This window comes from Furipterus horrens, unplaced genomic scaffold (genome assembly GCF_987537825.1).
Source record: "Furipterus horrens unplaced genomic scaffold, mFurHor1.1.pri manual_scaffold_1, whole genome shotgun sequence".
Classification (NCBI taxonomy): Eukaryota; Metazoa; Chordata; class Mammalia; order Chiroptera; family Furipteridae; genus Furipterus; species Furipterus horrens.
Genome location: NW_028327171.1, coordinates 187,579,218 through 187,603,047, shown reverse-complemented (window position 1 = coordinate 187,603,047; position 23,830 = coordinate 187,579,218). Strand labels below are relative to the sequence as shown.

Below are 23,830 nucleotides of genomic sequence, written 5' to 3'. Positions count from 1 at the left end.
GCTCTGTCCCGTGGTATTCTACGGAGCGCGTTCCCGCTGGCACATGCGCAGAGATCAGCCCACAGCTATTTTTCTCCGTGGCAGCGGGGACGAGCGGAAGTTCTTGGGAGCGCCAGTTCCGTCTGTGTGTTCGAGTGGACAAAATGGCGAAGATTGCCAAGACTCACGAAGGTAAGCCGTTTTCCACTAGTTTCATGTCTTTTCCGTTGCCCAGCCTGCTAAAATTCTGTCTTAGTAGGTTTCTGACTCTTCCTGTGGTTTCTTTTGTGGGGGCCGAGTCTGCGCCTTAGAGCCCGGATCGTTTCCTCGGCGCCAGCCTCGCAGGCCACGGCCCCATGTAATGGCGTCCTACTTTTACACCCCCGACAGGCTCTTTGTTCCGTGTTTGGGTGCTGCCACTTCAGGATTGCTTCTTTTCTCTGACCAGAAGGCATTGTTTAAACGGCTTGCTGAGGAGGATTTTAGTACAAGGGATCAGGAAAAGGGCGTGGGAGCAAGGTCTCACTTGTCTCTGGTAACCGTCGTCAGCATAGTTAGTGCATAAAGGAGAGTCAGAAAAACACTGAAATGCGGCAGCCCCGCTTCTCGGGCAGCCCGAAATCGAGTTTAGTCAAACCGAGACCCATTACTCTTAACCTTGGCTAATTTGTGTAATCAGGCGTCTAAGATAACTTTATTTTTGGTACAAAACGATTAGGGAATAAAATCCGGTGTTTTTTTTTTTTTTCCTCTCGTTTACTTTTAGTATAATATTTTCCTTTGGAGACTGATTATTGTTGGGAGAGGGAAAGATCTTTTATTAATGGACAGAGCTTTCAAGATAGTTGATCGTTTTATGGAATACGGAGTACTGTATAGAGAATTAAGAAAATGTTGGGAATAGGCTGGAGTTCATTGGGGAGTAACCAGAAATGGCAGGAAATAAGGTCACTTTTTTTAGAAAAGATGAGGCGTGGGAAATTGGAGCTGCAATCCTTGTTTTCTGACGTGGAATCTGAAATTTTCATCAAGCACGAGGCTTCTGAGGGTCACTTTTATTTCACACGTCGTTTCTGGGTGCCTGGCTGGATATTAGTTTGTGAGAGGTAATAAAGACTAAGGCCATCAAAAATTTTACAGTCTACTGGGGAAACGGTTGTGTATACATTTTCATTCTTTTATGAGGCAAATGAATGCTTGAATAGAAGTATGAGCAGCACGTTCTGGGAACCTGGTTAACGGAGTGATTCATTCATGCTTAGAGCAGTTTCATAAAGATGACGACTTGGCCCTCGTCTGAAAGGATCATCTGTTTTAAATTAGGGGAGGGCATTTGAGCCAGAGAGAACGTCTTGTTGGGAGCAGGGAGTCGTGGAAGGTGTTGGATGGTAGACTGGGCTGTGGCAGGAAAAATCACATGAATCTGGAAAGATTGATTAGGGCCAGTATGTGAGTGGCATTGAATAGTTGTGTCACCCATGGAAACTGAAGTCCAGCTTTTTGCCGTTTATGAAACATGCTAGTGAGTTGACAGTGACTTGAATATTTTTATTAGGTATTTAAGGTTTCAACATTTTTGACCCATAAGTGTTAAAGGTACTTATTTTTCTATCTTGGGGCTATCTTAACCATACCTTTCGCAAAATAATTAGAAAGTGTAAATGTGTTACTAATTTTGTTCATTCAGGAATAGATTATTCATTTGGGACATTTTATGGCTTTGATTACTTGTTTATTTATCATTGTCCTCATAAGGTACTTTTGGACAGGAAATGATAGTTCTGATCAGTTTCCCTGCATTTTAGAAACCCAGTTAAAGCTTTGGGCTATAGAGGATTGAAATTCATTGGCCAGAATTGCTATTTTATTTGAGTTTGTGCTTTTAACTGAGGCCATAGATTTTAGAACATTCAGTTTAATATCTGAGCACTGTCTGTGTACAAGACATTGTTCAACACTGGTGTATAGACAGGGTGATGAATATTTAGTAGAAATGCACATAGTATTTACATAGTTTCTTCTTTCCTTATTGTCATTTTCATGGAGAACTTGAGTCCTTCATTGGCCCATCTCTGTTTTCACTTTAAGCCATCTCTGATAACCTGGATCAGAATTAGGTGGTTTTGTTTGTTTTTAATGCTAGCTACTAAAGCACTCTATAAATCTTCATTTTACTTATAGTACTCTATTGTGTTAAGGTTTTTTCTTCCCATTTGAGATTGTTGTGTTCAGGATCTATACCTTGGTATCTCCAATACCTGGTGTATAATGGTGCTGAATATTTTATCAACATATATTAAGATTAATTTGTGCTGGAAGTATTAAAGTTTTACAGAAAGGGGGCACTTAAAAATGACCTTTGAATGACTATGTAGGTTTGGATACATCTGTTAGGCTGAGTTACATGGGAAGTAGGACTTATTCATATATTGGAAACCTTGAGCTGATAGGAAGAAATGTTAGGTAGCATAAAATTAGTGAAGGCTTTGAATGCTGAGCTAAGGTTGACTTTGGCTTTCCAAGAACTACGGAATAAAGTGCCCTCCTTCTCCCAGGCAACAAGTTAATTTCTGTATTTTAGGAAAGTCTGGTTGTAGTATTAAGGATGGCTTACAGGGAGTAAGAGCAACCATTCTTATGCAGTTGAGATAGTTGAGAGGAGGACTTGAATATGAATCTCACTGGAGTCACTTTTTAAATGTGTGGTATATATTTTTTTAAAGATTTTATTGATTTTTTTAGAGAGAGTTCAGGAAGGGAGGGAGAATGAGAGGGAGAGAAACATCTATGTGTGAGAGAAACATCCATAGATTGCCTCTTGCGTGCCCCCAACCTGGGACCTGGCCTGCAGCCAAGGCAAATGCCCTGACTGGGATTTGGGTTTGGAGGAGGATGCCCAACCCACTGAGCCATAACAATCAAGGCCATGTTTAATTCTTGATTTAGAGTTGTCTGTCATCATGTTGTTTAAGATTATATAATCTTTTCATTCTAAATGTTGCTGGTAAAGATTATTTTTTTGTAATACCTTGTAAATTATTTTTATTTACTTTTTTATTTTATTGTTTTTTAAGAGATTTATTCTTAGAGAGAGGGCAAGATGGGAGAAACATCAGTGTGTGAGAGGAACATCAGTCAGCTGCCACACTGGTCAGAGCAGTTCATCTTTATTTTTTTATTTTTTAATCCTCACCTGAGGACATGTTTACTGATTTTAGAGAAAGGGGAAGAGGGGGATTGAGGAACATTGATTTGTTGCCTCTCGCACAGGACAGAACCTGCAATCCAGGTGTGTGTCCTGACCGGAATCGAACCAGTGACCTTTTGATTAATGGGACTATAATCCAACCAACTGAACCACACCAGCCAGGGTGTGCTGCATCAGTATTATACTTGAGTCTTGTGAGGTAAATAATATTGTATTCAAACTGGAGTAGTTTATTGTTGTACGTTTTTATGTGGTTCTTCTCACAGGTTATTACTTCCCATCATTGAGCCAAACTCATAATTTTTTTCTCTATCTGTCCTATTCCTTTTACTATCTCTGTTAGGATCAGCCCTTAAGATCCTCTTTAACCAACCTGATTATTTTTTACCTTGGTCAGTGTGACTTATGCTTTCCAGTATTAAACTGTTAAAAGAGCCAGGCTTATTCAAATGAAATAGAATATTTTCGACCTTTCTACATGTTAGATTATGTCAAGTGTATACAATTATTAATGTACATAATCTTGCTCTCCAGCATTTCTTCAGATATTGCTGGCTTTGGCAAATGAGGGAACAACTTTTGTTTTGGAAAGAAGAAAATGGATTATTCAAAACTTCCCTTGGCTTGTTTTGCCACTCTACCCTGAAAAGATATTTTTTGGCATCACAAGGCTGAAAAGTGCCCCCCACCCCCAATTCTTAGCTTGCAGAATGGCTGGAATAGTTATTTTTCTGCATCTTCTGAGATTTTTATTTTCCTATGTTCATAGTTATTGCTTTGTAGACTTTTTCTTTTCTTGTTCTTCCTTTTTTTTTTTTTTTTTTTTTGAGAGGAAGGGAGGGAAAAAGAAAAGGAGAGAAACATTGATTAGTTGGCCTTCATACTCAGACTGGGGACTGAATCTGCAGCCCAAGCGTGTGTCCTGACCAGATTGGGACCTTTCAGTTTGTGGGATGATGCCCAGCCAGCTGAGCCATACCAGTTGGGGCTTTGTAGACTTTTGTAGACTTCAGTATGAATGTTGTTAGTAAAAGGAAAAAGGGTTCTTAGAGATTTGGAAAATGATTTTTTCTTTATAATTATTTAGAAATTCATTTAATTATTAATCAGGAGTTCATAGTTTAGGAATTTTTATCTGTAGTATTAAGTAAAATAATTTATAGTTAGTTGTCCTGTTGAGATTTTGTTTAAGGAAAAGGCTGAAAGTTGGGATATTTTTCTGGATGTCTTTTAGAAGTCTCGTATTTGAGAAATCCTTGCTCACCACTTGCTTCCTGACTGTTGGAGAGTAGATGACACTTAGGGACTTGGACTAAAAGGTGTCATGGGGTGGTTAACATCCAAAGTCTGTGCCTCTGTAATATATAATAAACACTGATTAAAAGATTGTAAATAATCCAGCCCTGGCTGGTGTGGCTCAGTGGATTGAGTGCTGGCCTGCGAACCCAGAGGTTGCAGGTTTGATTCCCAGTTAGGGCACGTGCCTGGGTTGCAGGCCAGGTCAACAGATGGGGACCTGCAAGAGTCAACTGATAATATATGTCTCCCTCATCAATGTTTGTCTCCCTGTCTGTTTCCCTCTCTTACCCTCTCTCTAAAAATAGTAAGTAAATAAAATCTTAAAAAAAAAAGATTGCACATACCGTAATCCAAATTAAAAATGAGGAATAAAAACGCATCAAAGAAGAGGAAATGCTACAAGCGTGACTTAACAATATTCGAGGCATAGAAATAAGAGGCACAGAAGGGGAAACCAGTAGAGGGGTGGATTTTGGTTGTATAAGGTGTGACTAGTGGTGTTTTTACCATTTGAGTGCCATGTGTAATTGCTAAAATTCATGTGAGAAATGCCAGGCTATTTGCTGAGAAATGTAGTTTATGAAAAATGTATAATAATTTGCTGAAAAGTTCACAACATATAGTAAATACACTCTTTTTTTGTAAGCAGTGTTCTTTGATGCAATTTAGCAAAATTATTGCATTAAAATTATTTTAACAATTATTTTAGAAAAATTCTTTCCTTCAGTGTGGCTTTTGAAGTATAATAAATGGCATAATATAAAACCTATGATTATAATTTGGAAAAACACATAGCAACATGGGTAACAAGCAAGAAGTATGCCAAATATTGAATAAATTTTTGGAAAAAAATCTTCATAACGTACAAAAAAAATGAACACAGATGGCATTCACATTAGAGACATATATCAATAGATATCAACAGTGAAAAACAGTTTATAAACAAAATGCTAATGCTGTACTGTGAAGCAATGAAAATGTCCATTAGCAAAAGCTTCCTTATCATGCACATTGCAGTTTGGACAATTATTGCAAAGATAAATGAAATCAAAAGGACCGTTTAAAATGTAAGTAAAAATTACAACAGAATTAATATGTTAGTATTTAAAGAAGCGTAAAGATGCGAAATTTGGATCAACATGAGAAAAAGTTGTATCAGTATAGAACCTGAGGTACAAAAAAAGAACAAAGCAAAATACGAATTATTCCATTGTTATTTACATTTATAGCCATGGATAAAAGAGTGACTGGGGGCGATGTGGCACTTTGGGAAAATTTGTCAGTGTTGCTCACAGCGATGTTGCACTCAAAGGGTTAATCTCAGGATTTTTTTTTTTTTTTTTTTTTAATGTCTTAGTTTAGAATGCATACAGTAGGTAAGATATTGCCCATCTTTTCAAAGCCCACCCCCAGTTCTGTGGGACTGTTTTTTGATGTCAGACTAAACTCCTAGTTAAAACATTGATGTATTTGTAAGAAAATTATAATTTTAACATTTTCTTTATTTTAAAAGTAATATAGTAATTTTTAAGTAAAGGAAAAATGGAAACGATTTTTTGAATGAATTGAGATTTCAAATGGTCTGGCTTATAGATTTATTAATTAATTCACACTTAATTAATGTCTACTAGGGAAAGATTTGCTCTCTGGTAATTGAAAATATTCCTGAGATTACAATTCCTCCAAAAGTAGGGACTTATAGTTGAATAATGACACTTCTGTAGATCATTGGAGCAAATTTAGTTTTTATAATGCATGTTTATATCTTAACATTTAGAAGATTTTTACATTACCTAATCAATTAACAAGATCAGTAAAGCCAGGAAGAGAAAAAATTACAAAGATTCCTAAGAGTTGGAACTTTTGAGGTTAAAGGTATTTCATAAAAGAGCTGGAGTTTTTTTGTTTATGTGTAGCAGAGGACTGCATTTCGGAGAAGAGAGAGCATTTATTTTCTTTGTGTTAGGGTCAGGGGCCTTGGTTTCAAGAGGCAAGAAGAAGGAAGAACCAAGAATGAGGAAAGAAGGGTGAAGCTTAAGGAAACCATGCTTAAATCTTTTTTGAACTTTATATAGAGAACTGCAAATATAAGCAAAACTAGAATAATGAAATGAACCCCCCATGTTGCACTCGTCACCTAATTTAAGCAGTTACAAATTTAGGGCCAATTTTGTTTAATCTGTACACTGGTTCCTTCCACCCTTTCTGTTATTTTGAAGCAAATCCCAGATGCATCATTTTTTCTATATGTTTTTCAGTGTGTATCTCTAAAATTTTATTGCAACCAAAATTAATAAAATATTCATTTAGTGTTGATCTTGCTAATTGCCTTATAAACCCTTTTTTTTTTTAGTTTGTTTGAATCAAGTTCCAAATAAAGTCCATTCATGTGGATAGTCTTAAATCTTCACGTTCCTCCTCCATCTGTTTTTCTTTTTCCTTGCAATTCATTTGCCGCTGCACCTTTGTCCTATAGAATTTCCCAGTCTGGAGGGAAAGGCAAGAGGGCAATAAAAACATCCAGGATTACTCCCTCTTAGACTCTCCCACCACTTCTCCCGCAATAAAGATGTCAGGCGGCTTACAGCAAGGGAAGCTCCAAGAAAATTATTGGCTATAGGAATGAGCACAGTTCTGAAATTGTGCTTCAGGCTTAGGCTGGACTAACTAGCCATGGCAAGGAAATGTAACAAAAGGCTTGCAAGTTCCGGTGCCTCTCCTGTTATAATTTTAATGGCCATGAATATATTCTCACAGTTTTCTAACAAGCTGAATTTTTACTTGAAATGGTTGTATATGAGGAGTCCTAGTGATACATGCACCTTAAAATAGAATACCAAAGTAAGAAAAACATCACCCATGACGATTTACCCCCAAGGTTTTTCCTTTAGTGAGGCTTTTTGGTAAATATAAGTCTAATGATAAACTAGTACTTTGATTTCTTGTCTAAGACTTTTTAAAACCACTTCCAGACTATTCCAGCTCTGGGGATTTGAAGGACAACCCATAACCTCAATTTTAGGACTCCAAATCTGTCAAATTAGGGAATCCCTGCTTTTTAAGTGTCCAGCCCCTCCTCCAGTTTCACCTAATTATGGGGGTTGAGGGGAACAGAGACTAGGCTTTCATCCAGAAAATAAGATAATTTACAAATCCACATTAATTATTTCCACCTCCAGACACCCCCTTTTTTTTTTTTAACACCACAGAACTGGAATCTTGGTAATCTCACCTCAGTTTTTCTTTTTACTTGTTTTGTTAAATCTCTCTTCATTTTATCTCAAAATTATTCTTTCTCTGTTGTAGTGTTGAATATGGTCGGGGACGCTGAGATGTAAGTCCAGCAAGCAGGATGAGTGGCCAGCTACGCACGGAGGACTATGGCTCGCTTAGGCCATCAGCGATTATTCACGGCCCTCTGTTCCTTTTATTGGGTTGCAGAAAAAAAATTTTTTTAAAGTAACACTAAATAGAAACTAAAAGGGCTTACATGGTAACAAACATTCTTCCCACTAAAAGGAATAAACATTAACCTATAGAGCTACAGAACTAAAAGGCTTACGTGATCCCACTAAGAGGGATAAACATTAACCTATAGAGCTACAAAGCAAAGCGGTAAATCACAAAGGTCCAAGAGTCTGTTCCACATCTGAAGTAGTCGCTAGGGAAGAGGAGACACTAATTTTTAAGCTTCTTTGCTCTTAGAGACTTGTAAACCGGCCCCTAAGAATCGTGTGCGAGTAAGGGTCCAAGGGTCTGCACCACATCCGATGTTATCACTATGGGAAAGGAGGCTTAGGTGTTCAGCCCTCTTTGTTCCCTTGATTCCGTGACCCAGCCACCAGGAGCCTTGTGCAGCTGCTGGCGTCGGCAAGACTCGCTTGCAAGTTCTTGCAAGCTGAGGTCACAGGACACCTGGGCAGGGGGGCCTGCGACTTTCACCTACACTCTGTTGTAGAGAATAGTTCAGTTCTCCTGTGCGCATCAAAAGGATTAAGTTTCATATAATGTTAAACATATACTTATGATAAGATCCAGCAATCCTACTCTAGGTTTTTACCCAAGTGATACAAAATTTATTTTTATTTACTTATTTATTTTTTATTTTTAAAGTATATTTTATTGATTATGTTGTTACTGTAGTCCCAATTTCTTTTCCCTTTGCTGCCCTCTGCCCAGTACCCCCCTTCCCTCCAGCAATCCCACGCCCCTTAGGTCATGTCCATGGGTCGTGCATATAAGTTCTTTGGCTTCACTCTTTATTATTCTTAACCCCCCCCCCCGTCTATTTTGTACCAACCAATTATGCTTCTTAATCCCTGCACCATGTCCCCATTTCTCCCTGTTGCCCTCCTAGCTGATAACCCTCCAAATGATTCTGTTCCTGTCCTGGTGGTTTGCTTAGTTTGTTTTTATATTTTAGATTCAGTTGTTGATAGTTGTGAGCTTTTCTTTTTTAAGCTTTAAAAATATTTATTGTAAAATTTTGAATGGGAAAACATACTAATGAAAGTAACTTGATATCTTAGAAAAGCGTAATAGTTTTAAAAAAAAAATAATTTAACCAATAGAATGGAAGTTACAGTTGTAAAAGTGAATGAGTCACTTCTACATATTTCCATATGGATAAATCTTTACAATATAAGTAATCAGTAAAAGCCCTGTATGTCAGGTGAACTATATTCTTTCCCTCAAGTTTAATAAATGACCATGAAAAACACTTGCTCAACTATTCTTTCAAAACAGTATTCTTTTTTTATTTTTTTATACTATTTTTTTTTCTATTATAGTTGTCCCACTTTATCCCCTATTGCCCCACCCCCCAGCCTACCAGTTTGTTATAATTTTAATGTTGATAGTTTTGACCTTTTTCTTAAGTCCCTTTAACAGTTCATATAATAATGGTTTGGTGATGATGAACTTTGTCTTTACCTTGTCTGGGAAGCACTTAATCTGCCCTTCCTTTCTAAATGATAGCTTTGCTGGATAGAGTAGTCTTAGTTGTAGGTCCTTGCTTTTCATCACATTGAATACTTCTTGTCAGTCCCTTCTTGCCTGCAAAGTTTTTTTTGAGAAATCAGCTGACAGCCTTATAGGCACCCCTTTGTAGGTAACTGTGCTTTTCTCTTGCTGCTTTTAAGATTCTCTCTTTACCTTTAACCTTTGGCATTTTAATGATGATGTGTCTTGGTGTGGTCCTCTTTGGGTTTAGCTTGTTTGGGACTCTCTGTGCTTCCTGGACTTATATATCTTGTTTCCTTCGCCAAATTTGGGAAGTTTTAGTTCATTATTTTTTCACATAAGCTTTCAATTTCTTGCTCTTCCTCTTCCCCTTCTGGCTCCCCTATAATTCAGATGTTGGCACGTTTAAAGTTGTCCCAGAGGTTGCTAAGCCTCTCCTCATTTTTTTCAATTCTTGTTTCCTCATTCTGTATTGGTTGACTGTGTTTTTCTTCCTTATGTTCCAAATGATTGATTTGAACCCCCCCGTTTCCTTCTCTTCACCATTGGTTTTGTGTGTATTTTCCTTCGTTTCATTTAGCATAGCCTTCACTTCTTCCCTTATGCATTTGCCATACTTAAGCATATCTGTCAAGCCTGTGAGCATCTTTATCACCAGTGTTTTGAACTCTGCGTCTGTGAGGTTGGCTATCTTCTCGTTGCTTAGTTCTCCCACTGGAATCTCGATCTGCTCCCTCTTTTGGGCCATACTTCTCTGTCTCCTCATCTTGATAGCCTCCTGTGTTTGCTTGACTTCGTTTCTTAGGTAGAATTGTTGCACCTGTTATGTTGTAAGGGGTGGAGCCTTAGGGATTTGTCAGTACAGAGCTACCTGTTTCATCACCTTGTGGTACTGTATGTGGGGGAGGGGTCTGAGAGGGAAGAATGCCGCTTGCTCAGCACTTGCCCCTTTTCCAGGCACTTCTCCCACTCCATATAGGACTGGCGCCTCTCTAGCTGTTGCCCTGGTTGTTCTTCCCAGAGTGGGTGGTTCTGCGGACGTTCTAGAACTGTGGGGGCCCTTTAAACAAGCAGACTGCTGAAAGACAAGCAGTTTCTTCCTCCACCCCAACCCCCACTAGTTTGCACAGTCAGAAGCAATGAAGCTTTATTGTACTTCGGTCCTGGGACCGTTTAGTTTGCTGTGTGATCTGGCCTGGTGCTGGGAGCGCTCCCCAGGTGTCCCTCCTGACTTTTAAAAATGTGTGACTGCGCTTTCTGCCGGCCTGCCGCAGCAGCTGCCGCTACCACAGCATGTCCTCCTCCCGGTCTCGTTGACACTTCTACCTGTCTGGATGAGTATTTCTTCTTTATATCTTGTTTGTTGGACTTCCATGCAGCTCAGTTTTTTGGAACTTCTGGGTGTTTCTAGTTTAGAGATGGTTGTATTCATTCTTAATTGTGGAGGGAGACACAGTGTGTCTGTTTAAAATTTATGGTCTCACAAAAACCTGTACACAAATGTTTATAGCAACCTTATTTGTAATCTCTACAAACTTCAGACAACCTGAATGACTAATAGAAAATGGATAAACACAATGTAGTACAATGCAATGCTACTCGGTAATAAAAAAGCACAGACTATTGATGCACAAAACAACAGGAAGACTGTAATATTTATGGGTTCAGACTCGAGTGCCAGCTCTTGGCAGTCAGTCCTTTGTGTGACCACTAGGAGATCCTAGTCTCCTGTCCAGTTAGTCACTAACCGACAGTATCCATTGTTACTTATCTTTACATCTAAATGTCTCAAACCTACAGGGAGTCTGAATTTGAAAGGGATTAGGTGGGAACCCAGGATTTATGTTGATTATAATTGAAGTAGGAAAAGGTTAACATAAACATTTCCTTTCTCTGCCTCTTGAAGTCTTTTATCTAAAACTTTGAACCTCTGCTTATTCTTTTTGGTATGTTCTCATTTCTTTTTCCTACTCACTAACGGATCTTAGGCATTGGTCATTTGTTATCGAAAATTATCTATTTGCTTATTTTTAGTCAGTTTGTATTTAATAAAGTACAGGACATGCAGGCCTGTGTGGCTCGGTTGGAGTGCCGTCCTGTATACTGCAAGGTTGCTGGTTCCATTCCTGGTCAGGGAACATACCTAGGTTGCTGTTTCGATCCCTGGTTGGTGGGGAGGCAGCCGATCGTTTTGTCCGTCTCTTTCTCCCTCTCTTCTTCCATCCTTCCCTCCCTTTCTCTCCTCCCTTTCTCTCCTTCCTCCCCTCCCTCTCTCTTCTACCTCTCCCCCTCCCTTATTCCTTCCCCTCTAAAAATGAATGAACATGTCCTTGAGTGAGAATTTTTAAAAAGTACAGGAATACCTGCATACAAGAAGCTATAATTAATGTTAGCTTTGAAAGTAAGGAGTTAGAAGACAACTTTTTTTGTCTTTCTGGGATGTACAATATTTATAAAATTTGAAGCTGTGGAATTTCACAAACTGTTGCTGACATGGATGGGAGAGAGAAAAATTTGGAAAATTACTTTCAGTGACTTCTACAGGTCGGAAATACCTTTCTATTTTGAAATAGTGTAACAGAAAATGTAGGAAAAATGCATTGACCACAGTGTAACCCATTGTGCAGATGTAACAGTTCTGAGTTGTGTTGGGTCTGTTGTCTGAAGTTTTTGGATGTCACAGTGTTTGTGTAAATATGCTGTAGTTTACAATGCATAAAGAAAACACTTTTATCCACAGGTTCAAGCAGATACAGAAACAGTATATACTTGGTTTGCATGTAAACATTGAACTATAACTTTAATAATGAACTCCCCTCAGAATTAATTACCTACAAACAGCTGCCTAGCCCCAGAAGACTTTGAGCTAGGTAATTTTCTTGCTAAATTTTGATTTAATAGGAATCCATTCATGATATACGTAGACTTGATATGAACACTAATTCAATAGTTTGTGTATCTTTGTAGTTAGAAAACTGTTGATAACCAGTAAGTACATAAAATCAGTAGGTAAAATTTAGTAGACGAGGGCATTTCTTGAATAAATGTATTATCCAAATAGAGGACTATCTGCTGAAAACTTAGAATGGAAAATTCTTTAGAAGGAAATAAGCTGTCTGATGTACTAAGTGGGAGGAAAAAGCAAGCTACAGAGTGATAGTGTACAGTATGATGCAGTTTTTGTGAAACAATACCCCTTTCCTGTTTGTTACTTGTATATGAGCTAGAGAAAAAAGTGTAAAATTAAGTTTTTAAATTGGAAATTTTGGTAAGGGTGAACTTGGGCTGGAAATGGAGGGGTGAAGGGCCAAGTATGAGTTTTCCAGGGTGTTAATAAATGCAGAAATCTTCTTAAGTTGGAGGTTCTAACTTATTGTATATGGGGTCTTGGAGTCTGTTTTTACAACAGGTACCTCAAGTGATAGCTGTAGAAGGGAGATTGCAGACTATTTGACTGGCCTAATCATTAACATAATTGTGTTTAGTGCTTGGATCCTGATGAGGGTAGCATGTGTGGTCCTTTAAAAGAACCTATTTACTTAAAAGTGATATATGCACCTTGTGGTTTATAAACCAAGTCTCAAACATTTCAGAAATGGAAATGATCATAAAGGGAAAAAAAGTAAAAGAAGAGTAAATCTGTGTTTACCCTTTAGCCAGTTTTGTTAACCAAGATTCTTCTGTGTTCCAGGAGAAAAGGTGTGTGTTGGCTGTGTGGGCTGGGGAAGGAGGGGAGCAAATACAATTTTAGAACTAAAGAAAAAATACTTCAAACAGAAAAAGTTGAATAGTCAGATGAACCAGCCAGCTCAGATGAAGATACTGTGTTTGTGAGCCTGGGCTCCTGCACCAGTTTTGAGGAGAGCTGTGCAGGGAACATAACTGGAGATGGTGGTTCCATGACACTGAGAGAATGTTGAGATCTGGTTACAAACTGGGCCTACTAGCTCAGTAGTAAATCTGTTCTGTTATTCTGAGTTTCTGAGACTTAACGGAAATGTGGCCCATCTGTGCCTTGGACTGGGTTCTGTCACTACATTTTCTGCTTTAAACGACACCCATCTTGAGAAACTACAGAGGGTTTTCTGCCTTAGCTTGGGTTGGGGGTGAGCATTTCAATCTTTCTGTTTGGATACTTGCAAACTAGAAAATGAGCTTTTTTTAAAGTGCCTGGTATCAAAGGGCTTAATTCAGTTGAAGGTAATGACCTGGCAAAAATTGACACATCTATTTGTTAGGCTACAGAAATCACTGGCAGTACAAACTTTCTTTCCAAGCTTATATATTACCCATATAATTAAAATGAAACATTAATTTGTAATTTAAAGTTATCTGGTGTCAGGAAAGACTAAACAAAGTTGGAAGACTAGTCTGTATTTGAAGGAGATTGAAGACATGACAAGGAAATGCTTGCTTAGATTGTGGATCAAAGAAAAGATCATCTAGAAAAGAATGTTATTAGGAAGGACAATTGGGGAGATTTGAAGCTAGTTTATTTATTAGAATATAGTGTTATTAAGGTTTAGTTCTTGAACATATTAAAATCTGATGTGGTTATTTATATAGGAGACTGTCCTAGATCTGGAAGTACATGCTGAAATTTTAGGAGTTTTAAATGGTTCAGAAAAGTTATATGTGCAAACATATATTAGCTTTATATCATATAAACACAGTTGAATACAGGTGAAGAGTATGAGGATGTTCATTGTATTATTTTAATTTTTTCTAGTCTTGACAAAACTAAAAATTGAGAAGTTTGGGAAGCAGTTGAAAAGAATTGATACTTCATTCACCGAATGTGCATCTTCTAAATGTCAGATCTGTGGATAGAACATGATGCTCGGGGGTGATTTAATCCTTTTTAAAAAAAGCCTTTATGTTTTGAGAAACAGAGACACACAAGTTTAAATAATGTATAAATTAGTAGAGAAAGAACCTTTCTTTGAAGGTATTTTGGTTCCAGATCTCAGACACTTAGTTATAAAACTAAGAAGTGTTATGGTGGTTGCAGCCAAATTGTGTAACGTTTGGAATTCCATGCTTAGGAGTTTTTAGACATTATTCTTTATTGTTTCACTATTCAGAGTGTGATACTTGCTGTTTAGGATATGACCTGAAAGCTTGGTAGGGATGCAGAAACTTGAGTCTGATCTTACTTAGCCTACTGAATTTTAACAAAATCTGTAAACGATTTGCTGCACATTCAAGTTTGAGAACCACTCTCCCTAGTACTGCTTTTACATTTCTGGTAGCATTGAGTTTAAATAACCTTGACCTTTGTTCTTGGTTCCTGATCAGTCAACAGTATTACTTTTTAAGTTGGAGAAAGGTTCAAGTTCAAAAATAATTTAATAAACTTTGGTAACCCGTTTTTAAGGTAAGAATAATTTGTAGCTGATGAAATAGTAAGCATCTCTTCTGTATGTGTTTTTTGTTGAGGTGGAGGAGCTGTATTAAATGTATTAAAAATCAGAACTTTATGTAGTTGTACTAACCCCTTATATGGTATAGTTACTTTAAAGTTTCTGTATTTAGTATTTTGATAATACCTAGTAGGGAAAATGTGTTGAGAGCTCTTTGGAAAATGAAATTAAGTGTGTTAAACTTTCTTACAGATATCGAAGCACAGATTCGAGAAATTCAAGGCAAGAAGGCGGCTCTTGATGAAGCTCAAGGAGTGGGCCTTGATTCTACAGGTTATTATGACCAGGAAATATATGGCGGAAGTGACAGCAGATTTGCTGGATATGTGACATCAATTGCTGCAACTGAACTTGAAGATGTAAGTACAAAGTGTATTAAGAGTCAAGCTTTTTTTTTCTTTTTTTATGGAGAGCAAGAAATATAAAGGAATTTTCTGTTGAGTCATTTGATTTAATCTGGGGAGACATTTTGGAGATGGGATACCTTTCTTTTGGAGGACAAAACTGTTGAACGGATTCTTCCTCTTTGAAGTCCAGAAACTTTTGGAAGTGCTCAGTTCTGAATCTTTATGTTAAAACTAGTTTGTTTATCTAACAAAGCACCTGCAAATCATGAATTGTTGTGCAGTAAACCCCTGTTGTTACCTATTGAGTTCTATACAGAAACCCATAGTAGAAGTGACTTCATAGTGAACAGCTGTCTGTCCCTGTGACCTGATTTCTGACTGCTCAGTGCTGTTTGTCTCCCCCGCCCCCCTAGTATTATAATATGAATAGACTTTCTTGTTACTGATATTCATCGGCTCTTTGTGCTGTTTTCAGTTATTCTGAAGGATGACCACCTCTCATTTTGAAATACATCCCTCACAGTGTTTTTATATATTCCACATAGCTCACGTTTTGTCAGATCATCTCAAATATTGAAATGTGGTGAAATAACTTTATTTTTGTGTGATTTAGTAACATTTTATTTATATAATCAAACTTGTTATTTTTATGACATTCAAGAAACACTTTATTTTGTAGTTGGCATTTATGTAAAAAGTAAGTTAAGAAATCCCAAAGGTAAAATTTCTAGAAGCCAATCATACTTCTGGTAAGAGATAGTAATGGCTGTCTGTTTGAGAAACTGAGGGGGAAATAGTTGTTTCACTTTTTTTAAAGACTTTTATTTTAAGAGAGAGGAAGAGAAACATTGATCCATGGGTTGCCTCTCACATGTCTCCAACCAGGGACCTGGCCTGCAAACCAGGCATTTGCTCTGACTGGGAATCGACTAGCGACGTTGCGGGGACAATGCCCAACTCACTGAGCCCATCAGTCAGGATAATTGTTTCATTTTTTAATGAGTATTAAGATCTTGAGAGTTAACCCAAGTAAATAATACAACATTTTTTTGTTTAAACATACTACTAAGGAAACAAACACATTTAAAATTGATAATATTTTACTTGTTTCTGTGGTTAAATCATGTTTTTTAAAAATTGAGTTAAAGCTGGAGAGTTTTAAATAAACTGTAGTTTCAAAATTTGAAAAACATTTCATCATGCCTTCTTTGAGAAAACTAATGCTCAGATTTTTCTAGTTCATGCCTACCTTAATTGCCTTTCACAGAAAGCATTCCTTGTTTAATATTTTTTTATATATTTGTTTTTATTTATTTTTAGAGAAAGGAGAAAGAGAGGGAGAGAAACATCACTGTGTGGTTGCCTCTCACTCACGCCCCCAACTGGGGACCTGACGTGCAACCTAGTCATGTGCCCTGACTGGGAATCGAACCAGCGACACTTGGCTCGCAGGCCGACACTCAATCCACTGAGCCACAGCAGCCAAGCCTTGTTTAATATTTTTAAAAGAATAAAAACCAAATATTTCTTTATTAGCTTTTTTGTGTTGAAAAGAGAACTCATGTGTTTACAAGTTTTATGACCCAGGGTTCAGACATCGTACTGTCAGTCTTTATTTCATGTTGAATCTTTGTATATTTTTTCTAATTCTTAAGTTCTGATGTTTATGGCTTTTTGGGGACATTTTATTTTCAGGATGACGATGACTACTCATCATCTACAAGTTTGCTCGGTCAGAAGAAGCCAGGATATCATGCCCCTGTGGCATTGCTTAATGATATACCACAGTCAACAGAACAGGTGACTTTTTTCTTTTTTGATAACCAGAGTTTATTCAGCTAAAGAAAACTCAATTCCCATGTAATCCCACTTTGAGTCAAGTTATTAGAATATTTTGAGGAGAGTTGATTTGGAATAATTAGAAGTAATAGTTAATTTCATAAAGGTAATCATTTTGTGAAGAATTGAACTTTGGAAATACAGACATGGGTATTATCTCATTTCTGTATGACATATTAACATTTATAAAATGATACAGAATATTTAGTAGGCACTAAACATTTGACATGTTTTATAATGTTCTGTTTTTTGTTTATAAAGTTCTGTTTGATTATTTAATAAAGTGGGTATTAAGTGAGACATACCTCTTTTTAGTATGATCCATTTGCTGAACATCGACCTCCGAAGATTGCAGACCGGGAAGATGAATACAAAAAGCACAGGCGGACCATGATAATTTCCCCAGAGCGTCTTGATCCCTTTGCAGATGGTAATTCTTTCCCACTTTCCTTTTAAGTATTCATGAATTTGTTTGTATTGAGTTGTCTTTAGCCCTTTGATTTTTTTTGGCATGCTTATGAATTTGCTTTTCTTTTTAAAAATCCCCCCTATTATAGATGTGTATAGATTTGGTTGAAGTCACAGATGCCATATTCTTCATCTTTATAATGCAAGTTTTCTTTCCAGGTAGAAGGACAAGAAAATAATGAGCCAATGCCATAGAAACGCAAAGGGTTAAAGGTTTTTCTTTTACTTTTGTTTTGGGTATGCTTTCTATACTTTGAACAAATGTGTTTTTCTGCTCAAAATACTTTCAAGTTATTGAAAGTTTTCATTCCAAATCCTAGATTTTAGGATTGTTACTTTTGAGAAACTGTTTCTCACATTAGAGCACCCCTTATATTTCTCTAAATATAGTTTAGTAAATGCACCTACTTTGCTTTAAGCATACTTAAAACTAAAATAGAAGTATGTATACAAAGACTTTGATATTTTTAATAGTTGGAGTCTGTTTTGCTAATTTTAGAGTGCAGGTCAGCACAAGGGGCATAGTGAGCCTGATGGAAGCTTTCCTCAGGTGAGTGAGTTTCAAAATCAAAATTAGGTGCCTGTTTCTTAAAATGAGATTCTACTGCAGGTTTATAAATTAGACTTTCAGCCTGCATGAATTGGTAGGGATATTCTTTTTTTACTTGCATAATTGTAATTGATTTAAACATGTATGTCAGAATTCACAGGCCCATACTAACTGTCCTTAATTTCTTTCCTACAGCAGTACTGCTATATGCCAGTCCTGTCTGCATTCTTAAGGGTGCAGTTCAACACATCCTCTCTAGATTATGGTGAAAAAGTATTCCAAAGGAAGTCTTATCAGAGCTAGTGTCAGAAAGAATGACACTTATCAATTGGGCATGATCTTCAGCATAGGAAATGTCTTAAGAATTTTATTATCTTTCTAAATTGTGTTGCTATACTACTGTATAGCTAATTATCACATCGCTAAACTGTAGTGTGCCTCTATGAATCTTGTTATATACTGTTTGGGCTTCTTTAAGATATTTTGAAGTTTGAAAAAGGAATATTGAAAATTTAACCAAGAGTAACACATCTCTGTACACCACTTCTCTTCTATGTGCATCATAATAACTGGTAGAAAGTAATATATTCAAGTAATGTGTTTTCATTTGTAATTTATACTTTCTAAGAACATAAAAATTTTCTGGGTCAGCAAAGCTTTAAGAAGCATGAAGCCCTTTGTAATAACCCGACATAAGAACAAGATTATAATATATTTTTTTAAATGAGATTTTCTAAACTGAACTGTTGTAGCACATTGTATGAAGAACTTATCTAGTTATAGTTACTTGTAGTCAGGATTTTAACAGCTTGCAACAGGTAATGTTTTGAATATAAATATCTTTCCAAAGTGTTACTAATGGTAAAGAGATAATTTTCTAGGCTTCTATTCTGCTGCTTGAAGTCAGAACTGCTGATGGAGACAAAGGCACGAAAGTGTACGTATTCCGGATTAGCAACCCAGGAACCCATCACTTCTGAAGACTAAACTGTGTTGTCATTTTGCTTTTATATGCATTAAAATATTTGTTTTAAACTGCTGTAGATATGTTTGTGTTCAAACAGGTTAAATTGATCAGCAAACTCAATAAAAAGTAAGATATATAATTATTAAAGTTTTCCATCAAAAAATAAATTAAATGATTATGGAATAACATAATATTAGAGCAGGGCAGATAAATCAATGAAACCTAATTATCTTTTATTTATTGTACTCTTGTCCTGTTGCTGTTCTTTTCTGCAGGAGGGAAAACCCCTGATCCTAAAATGAATGCTAGGACTTACATGGATGTAATGAGAGAACAGCATTTGACTAAAGAAGAGGTATGAACCTGCTTTTTATTTTAATGGTTGTGAAAGAATATAAAGAAAGTTGAGGTTGAGATACTTTTATATTTTCATTTGCTGTACAAGTAATTCAGTAGTATTGATAAAAGTTTAGTTGAGGAGGGGGGAAAAACCCAATTCTACCACCTCCCAAATTAAACTTTTCATTTTTCTATATCTTTTAGTCCCTGGCCCCTTGGCCATATACGTACATAAGTATCTTCTTGTGAATACATCTGTGGGGAGGATAGCTAGTTGTGTGTCTGAAGCCCTGTGTATAAGGAAAGCCAAGTAGTGAAATCATTCCTTGAAAAACATCTGATTCTCCCATAAGATTGAATTCTGAGGAATTCCTGCTATTCTACAGACATCACTCCATTTTGTTTTAACAGTTAGCCTCTATAACTTTATTATGAGTATATAATAAATTTGTTGCATGGGTTAAGTGGGGTGATGGAATCTCACTTGAAAATCATAGGATAAATTAAATATATTTGGTAGGGTGTTATTACATAGTTACAATTTAAACATTTTCACTTTTTACCACTTTCTATCTTGTTACATAGTCTGAATTGCTATTTATGAGTTTTAAATAAAACATTTCAATTGAAGCATTTTGATTTTCCACCATTGACTGAAGATTTACTTCACTAACTATATAAAGTAGACTGCTGTGCATTACAAATTCTGTACTTGTTTATCTGTTGTGCAGGAAGACATTGTATAAAACTGGAAATACAGAGAAGAGAGGGAAAATAAACAGGAACTACCAGTAGCATAGAAAGGAGACTGAGTGAAGAATAAAATGACTTTAAATAGAAATGATTGTACTAATGATATAGAAATATATTGAAAATGTGTTAAAGATACTCACTGCTTATTTATATATTTTCAGAGAGAAATTAGGCAACAACTAGCAGAAAAAGCTAAAGCTGGAGAACTAAAAGTCGTCAATGGAGCAGCAGCATCCCAGCCTCCCTCAAAACGAAAACGGCGCTGGGATCAAACAGCTGATCAGACTCCTGGTGCCACTCCCAAGAAGCTATCAAGTTGGGATCAAGCAGAGGTGATTTCATTTTATTTTTAATGTTACTTTTATAATTTTATTCTCATACAAAATGTATTAGTCTGCTCTCATAATAGGATATCACAGACTGGGTGGCTTAAACAAGACATTTATTTTCCACAGTTCTGGAGGCTCAAAGACCAAGACCAAGATGCCAACTGAAAATTGAGATTTTGAAAAGTTTATGTGCTTTGCTCACCTAATGGAAAATTTCCCAACTCTGAGTAATACATAGAATCTTCTTAAATGTAAAAATATTGAGTCTTAAATTTAATAGGGTATTTATGCAAGATTGCAAGTAAAGCTAGCTAGAGTTCTTATGTTGGCTAGAACATCCAATTTTAAAGCAAATACATAAAAGTATACTATTACAAAACTATAGAATATTTATGAGTCATAATTTAAATACAAATTTTGTTTTTATATTAAATCACCTACTGTTTTGATAATGATATTGTCTGTACTGTGCAGGTTCTTTGGCTGTCATGTGCTTAGCTCATGCCCTATATCACCTACTATTGCATCTCTGTTTGAATTGCCATGGAACTTTTGATTACTTAAATCTTTTTTCACTGATCTTGCCAACATCAGTTAGAGTAACACTGCAAATGTGATTGTAAATATAAATTCATCTTAAAGATTGAAATAATGAGGCATTTGTGGTTATAATTACCCAATTGATGCAAAACATGTTTATATTAATCAAAAACAGAATTGAGCAAAAACAGCATTAGTGAGAACACAATGGGTGTATGTTTTGAAGCCCCAGTTTGAGAACTGATAAGACTCAAGCTGAAATTCTTTGATTTCATATCTATACAGGGAAACCTTAGTGACTTTCCCAGAGTTATAGAGCTGGTAGTGCCAAAACTAATGTTCATACTCAAAATACAATGTTTTTTAAACTAGGGTTTTTTTTACTGCTCTAAATTTAAACTTTAAATTGTAGTAATAAATATATTTGCTTGAAAGTAGGTATGTCTTAAACAGGATAATCTATTCTAACTTGAATTATAGGGAACAGAACTAAAGCATTTATTTGTTTAAAATTTTTTGTTTTTATTGAATTTATTGGGGTTGATATTGGTTAATAAAAGTCCATAGGTTTCAAGTGTACAGTTCTTTGATACATCATCTGTATATTGTGTGTTCACCACTCAAAATTAAGGTTTCTTCTGTCACAATTTATTTCCCCTTTACCCTCTTCAACCTGCTCCCACCCCCTTTTCCCTCTGATAATCACCGTTCTGTTGTCTGTGTCTATGAGTTTTTGTTTTTGCTTAAATCCCTTCGCCCTTTTTCACCCAGTCCCCCAAACTCCACCCCTTAAACCTGTCAGTATGTTCACTATATCTATGAAAATGTTTGTTTTGTTTATTCATTAGATTCTACATACAAGTGAAATCATGTTTTAAGATTTTTAACAAGTTTTCTAGTTATTCTTATATGGGTGTGTAGGTATGTGAAATAAAATGTTTTTATTCTGTTAAGACCCCTGGACATACACCTTCCTTAAGATGGGATGAGACACCAGGTCGTGCAAAGGGAAGTGAGACTCCTGGAGCAACTCCAGGCTCAAAAATATGGGATCCTACACCTAGTCACACACCAGCGGGAGCTGCTACTCCTGGACGGGGTGATACACCAGGCCATGCGACACCAGGCCATGGAGGCGCAACTTCCAGTGCTCGTAAAAACAGATGGGATGAGACCCCCAAAACAGAAAGAGGTACCTGTAGTGGAGTCTGGGAATGTGTTTGGGTGAAATGTTGACTTTATGAGTGGTATATATTGATAGGCTAAAACCTGTTCTTCCTAATCCTGGTTAGATAGGCATATAGCCAGATGCTTTAGGGACAAATAAGAATTGAGCAGATCATATGCCTAATTCTTTTCCCTTCTTGAAGAGGTTTAAAATTTATTTTAGTAAAAACATTAGGAAGAAGTAAAGTTTGTAGATCATAACCTTTCGTTTTTTTATTGTGGTAAAATAACACTGTGAAATTTCCTTACCGTTTTAATTCAATGGCATTAAATATATTCACAGTGTTGTGCAACCATCACCACTATTTCATCATCCCAAGCAGAAACCATATACCCACTGAATAATAATGCCCCATTTTTGTCTCCTCTCAGCCCCTGTTAAACTGTTCTATTTTCTATCTGTATAAATTTGTCTAAATCTTATTTTTTGTGTAAACCATTTAAAGCTATATTAATTAACTGTTGTTTATGAGAACTTTAGCAAGTTAAAACTTAATAGTACATTTGCTATATTAAAATTTTATAAGGAATTTTTAATGATATTGGGGAATACTTAATATGTAACGGATGAAAGAAGTTATATAGGATGGTTCCATGCAGCGCAATCTCAACTGTATGGAGAAATGAAAAATGGCTCAGGAGACATAAATTGGCTGTCTCTGTGTTGTTAAAAAAATGCTTTTGTTTTTCTGTTCCTTAATGTTTGCTATGTATTGTTTCTTTAATCTGTTGAAAAGAAATAAAACAGTGAAGGGGAGGATAAGTACGGAACATTTACACCTAAAATGGGCCTCTATTTTAGGAATATCCTGTTTTTAAACTTGATCCTTTTGAGTATGTTAGCTGTTCAAAAATAAAAATAAAAATTTTTGACAGTGTTTAAAATTTTAGACTTACATACTTTTTTTTTTCTTTAAAGATACTCCTGGCCATGGAAGTGGTTGGGCTGAGACGCCTCGAACAGATCGAGGTGGGGATTCAATTGGTGAAACACCCACTCCTGGAGCCAGTAAAAGAAAGTCACGTTGGGATGAAACACCAGCAAGTCAGATGGGTGGAAGCACTCCTGTTCTGACCCCTGGAAAAACACCGATTGGTACACCAGCCATGAACATGGCTACCCCTACTCCAGGTAGAAACTCTTAACTGTCTTATATCCTGAGGATCTATGTAATGATAAATATTTGCACTATAGATTGTTACAGAAATTTGCTTTTTTGATAGGTCACATAATGAGTATGACTCCTGAACAGCTTCAAGCTTGGCGGTGGGAGAGAGAAATTGATGAGAGAAATCGCCCACTTTCTGATGAAGAATTAGATGCTATGTTCCCAGAAGGATATAAGGTAATAAATGGGGGGGGGGGGGGCAGATGACATTGATTTAGAAAATTGTGACCCCCCCCCCCCACAATACCCTGAAAACAGAGACAGTGAAAACAGTCACACCCTTCTGATAAGATAACAGGGAAATAATAAAAAGATAACAACTCTGTGCCAGGCTGACCTTCCTCATGGGGTATTCAAAACTTTGTAAATGATTTAGCCTCATCCTATTTGACTTAGCTGAAATATCATGCTTGTCAGGATTCTTGCATGTA

At 36.5% G+C, this 23,830-nt stretch overlaps 1 protein-coding gene across 4 annotated transcripts in view; it reads left to right on the top strand.

Moving 5' to 3' along the window:
- The first annotated feature begins 61 nt into the window (after window positions 1–61).
- Window positions 62–23,830, top strand: part of SF3B1 (splicing factor 3b subunit 1) — a 36,205-nt gene continuing 12,436 nt past the window's right edge. The window contains exons 1-9 of one of the 4 annotated variants that reach the window (XM_090282110.1): window positions 89–171; window positions 15,064–15,230; window positions 16,914–17,018; window positions 17,373–17,487; window positions 19,318–19,397; window positions 20,296–20,466; window positions 21,958–22,195; window positions 23,150–23,362; window positions 23,455–23,576. In XM_090282110.1, the coding sequence (XP_090138236.1) occupies window positions 144–171; window positions 15,064–15,230; window positions 16,914–17,018; window positions 17,373–17,487; window positions 19,318–19,397; window positions 20,296–20,466; window positions 21,958–22,195; window positions 23,150–23,362; window positions 23,455–23,576 (1,239 nt within the window). In that variant the 5' untranslated portion in view covers window positions 89–143. Of the gene's footprint in view, window positions 172–15,063; window positions 15,231–16,913; window positions 17,019–17,372; window positions 17,488–18,700; window positions 19,119–19,317; window positions 19,398–20,295; window positions 20,467–21,957; window positions 22,196–23,149; window positions 23,363–23,454; window positions 23,577–23,830 lie in introns of those variants that run through there. The other 3 variants (XM_090282137.1, XM_090282118.1, XM_090282127.1) reach the window with 3 other exon arrangements.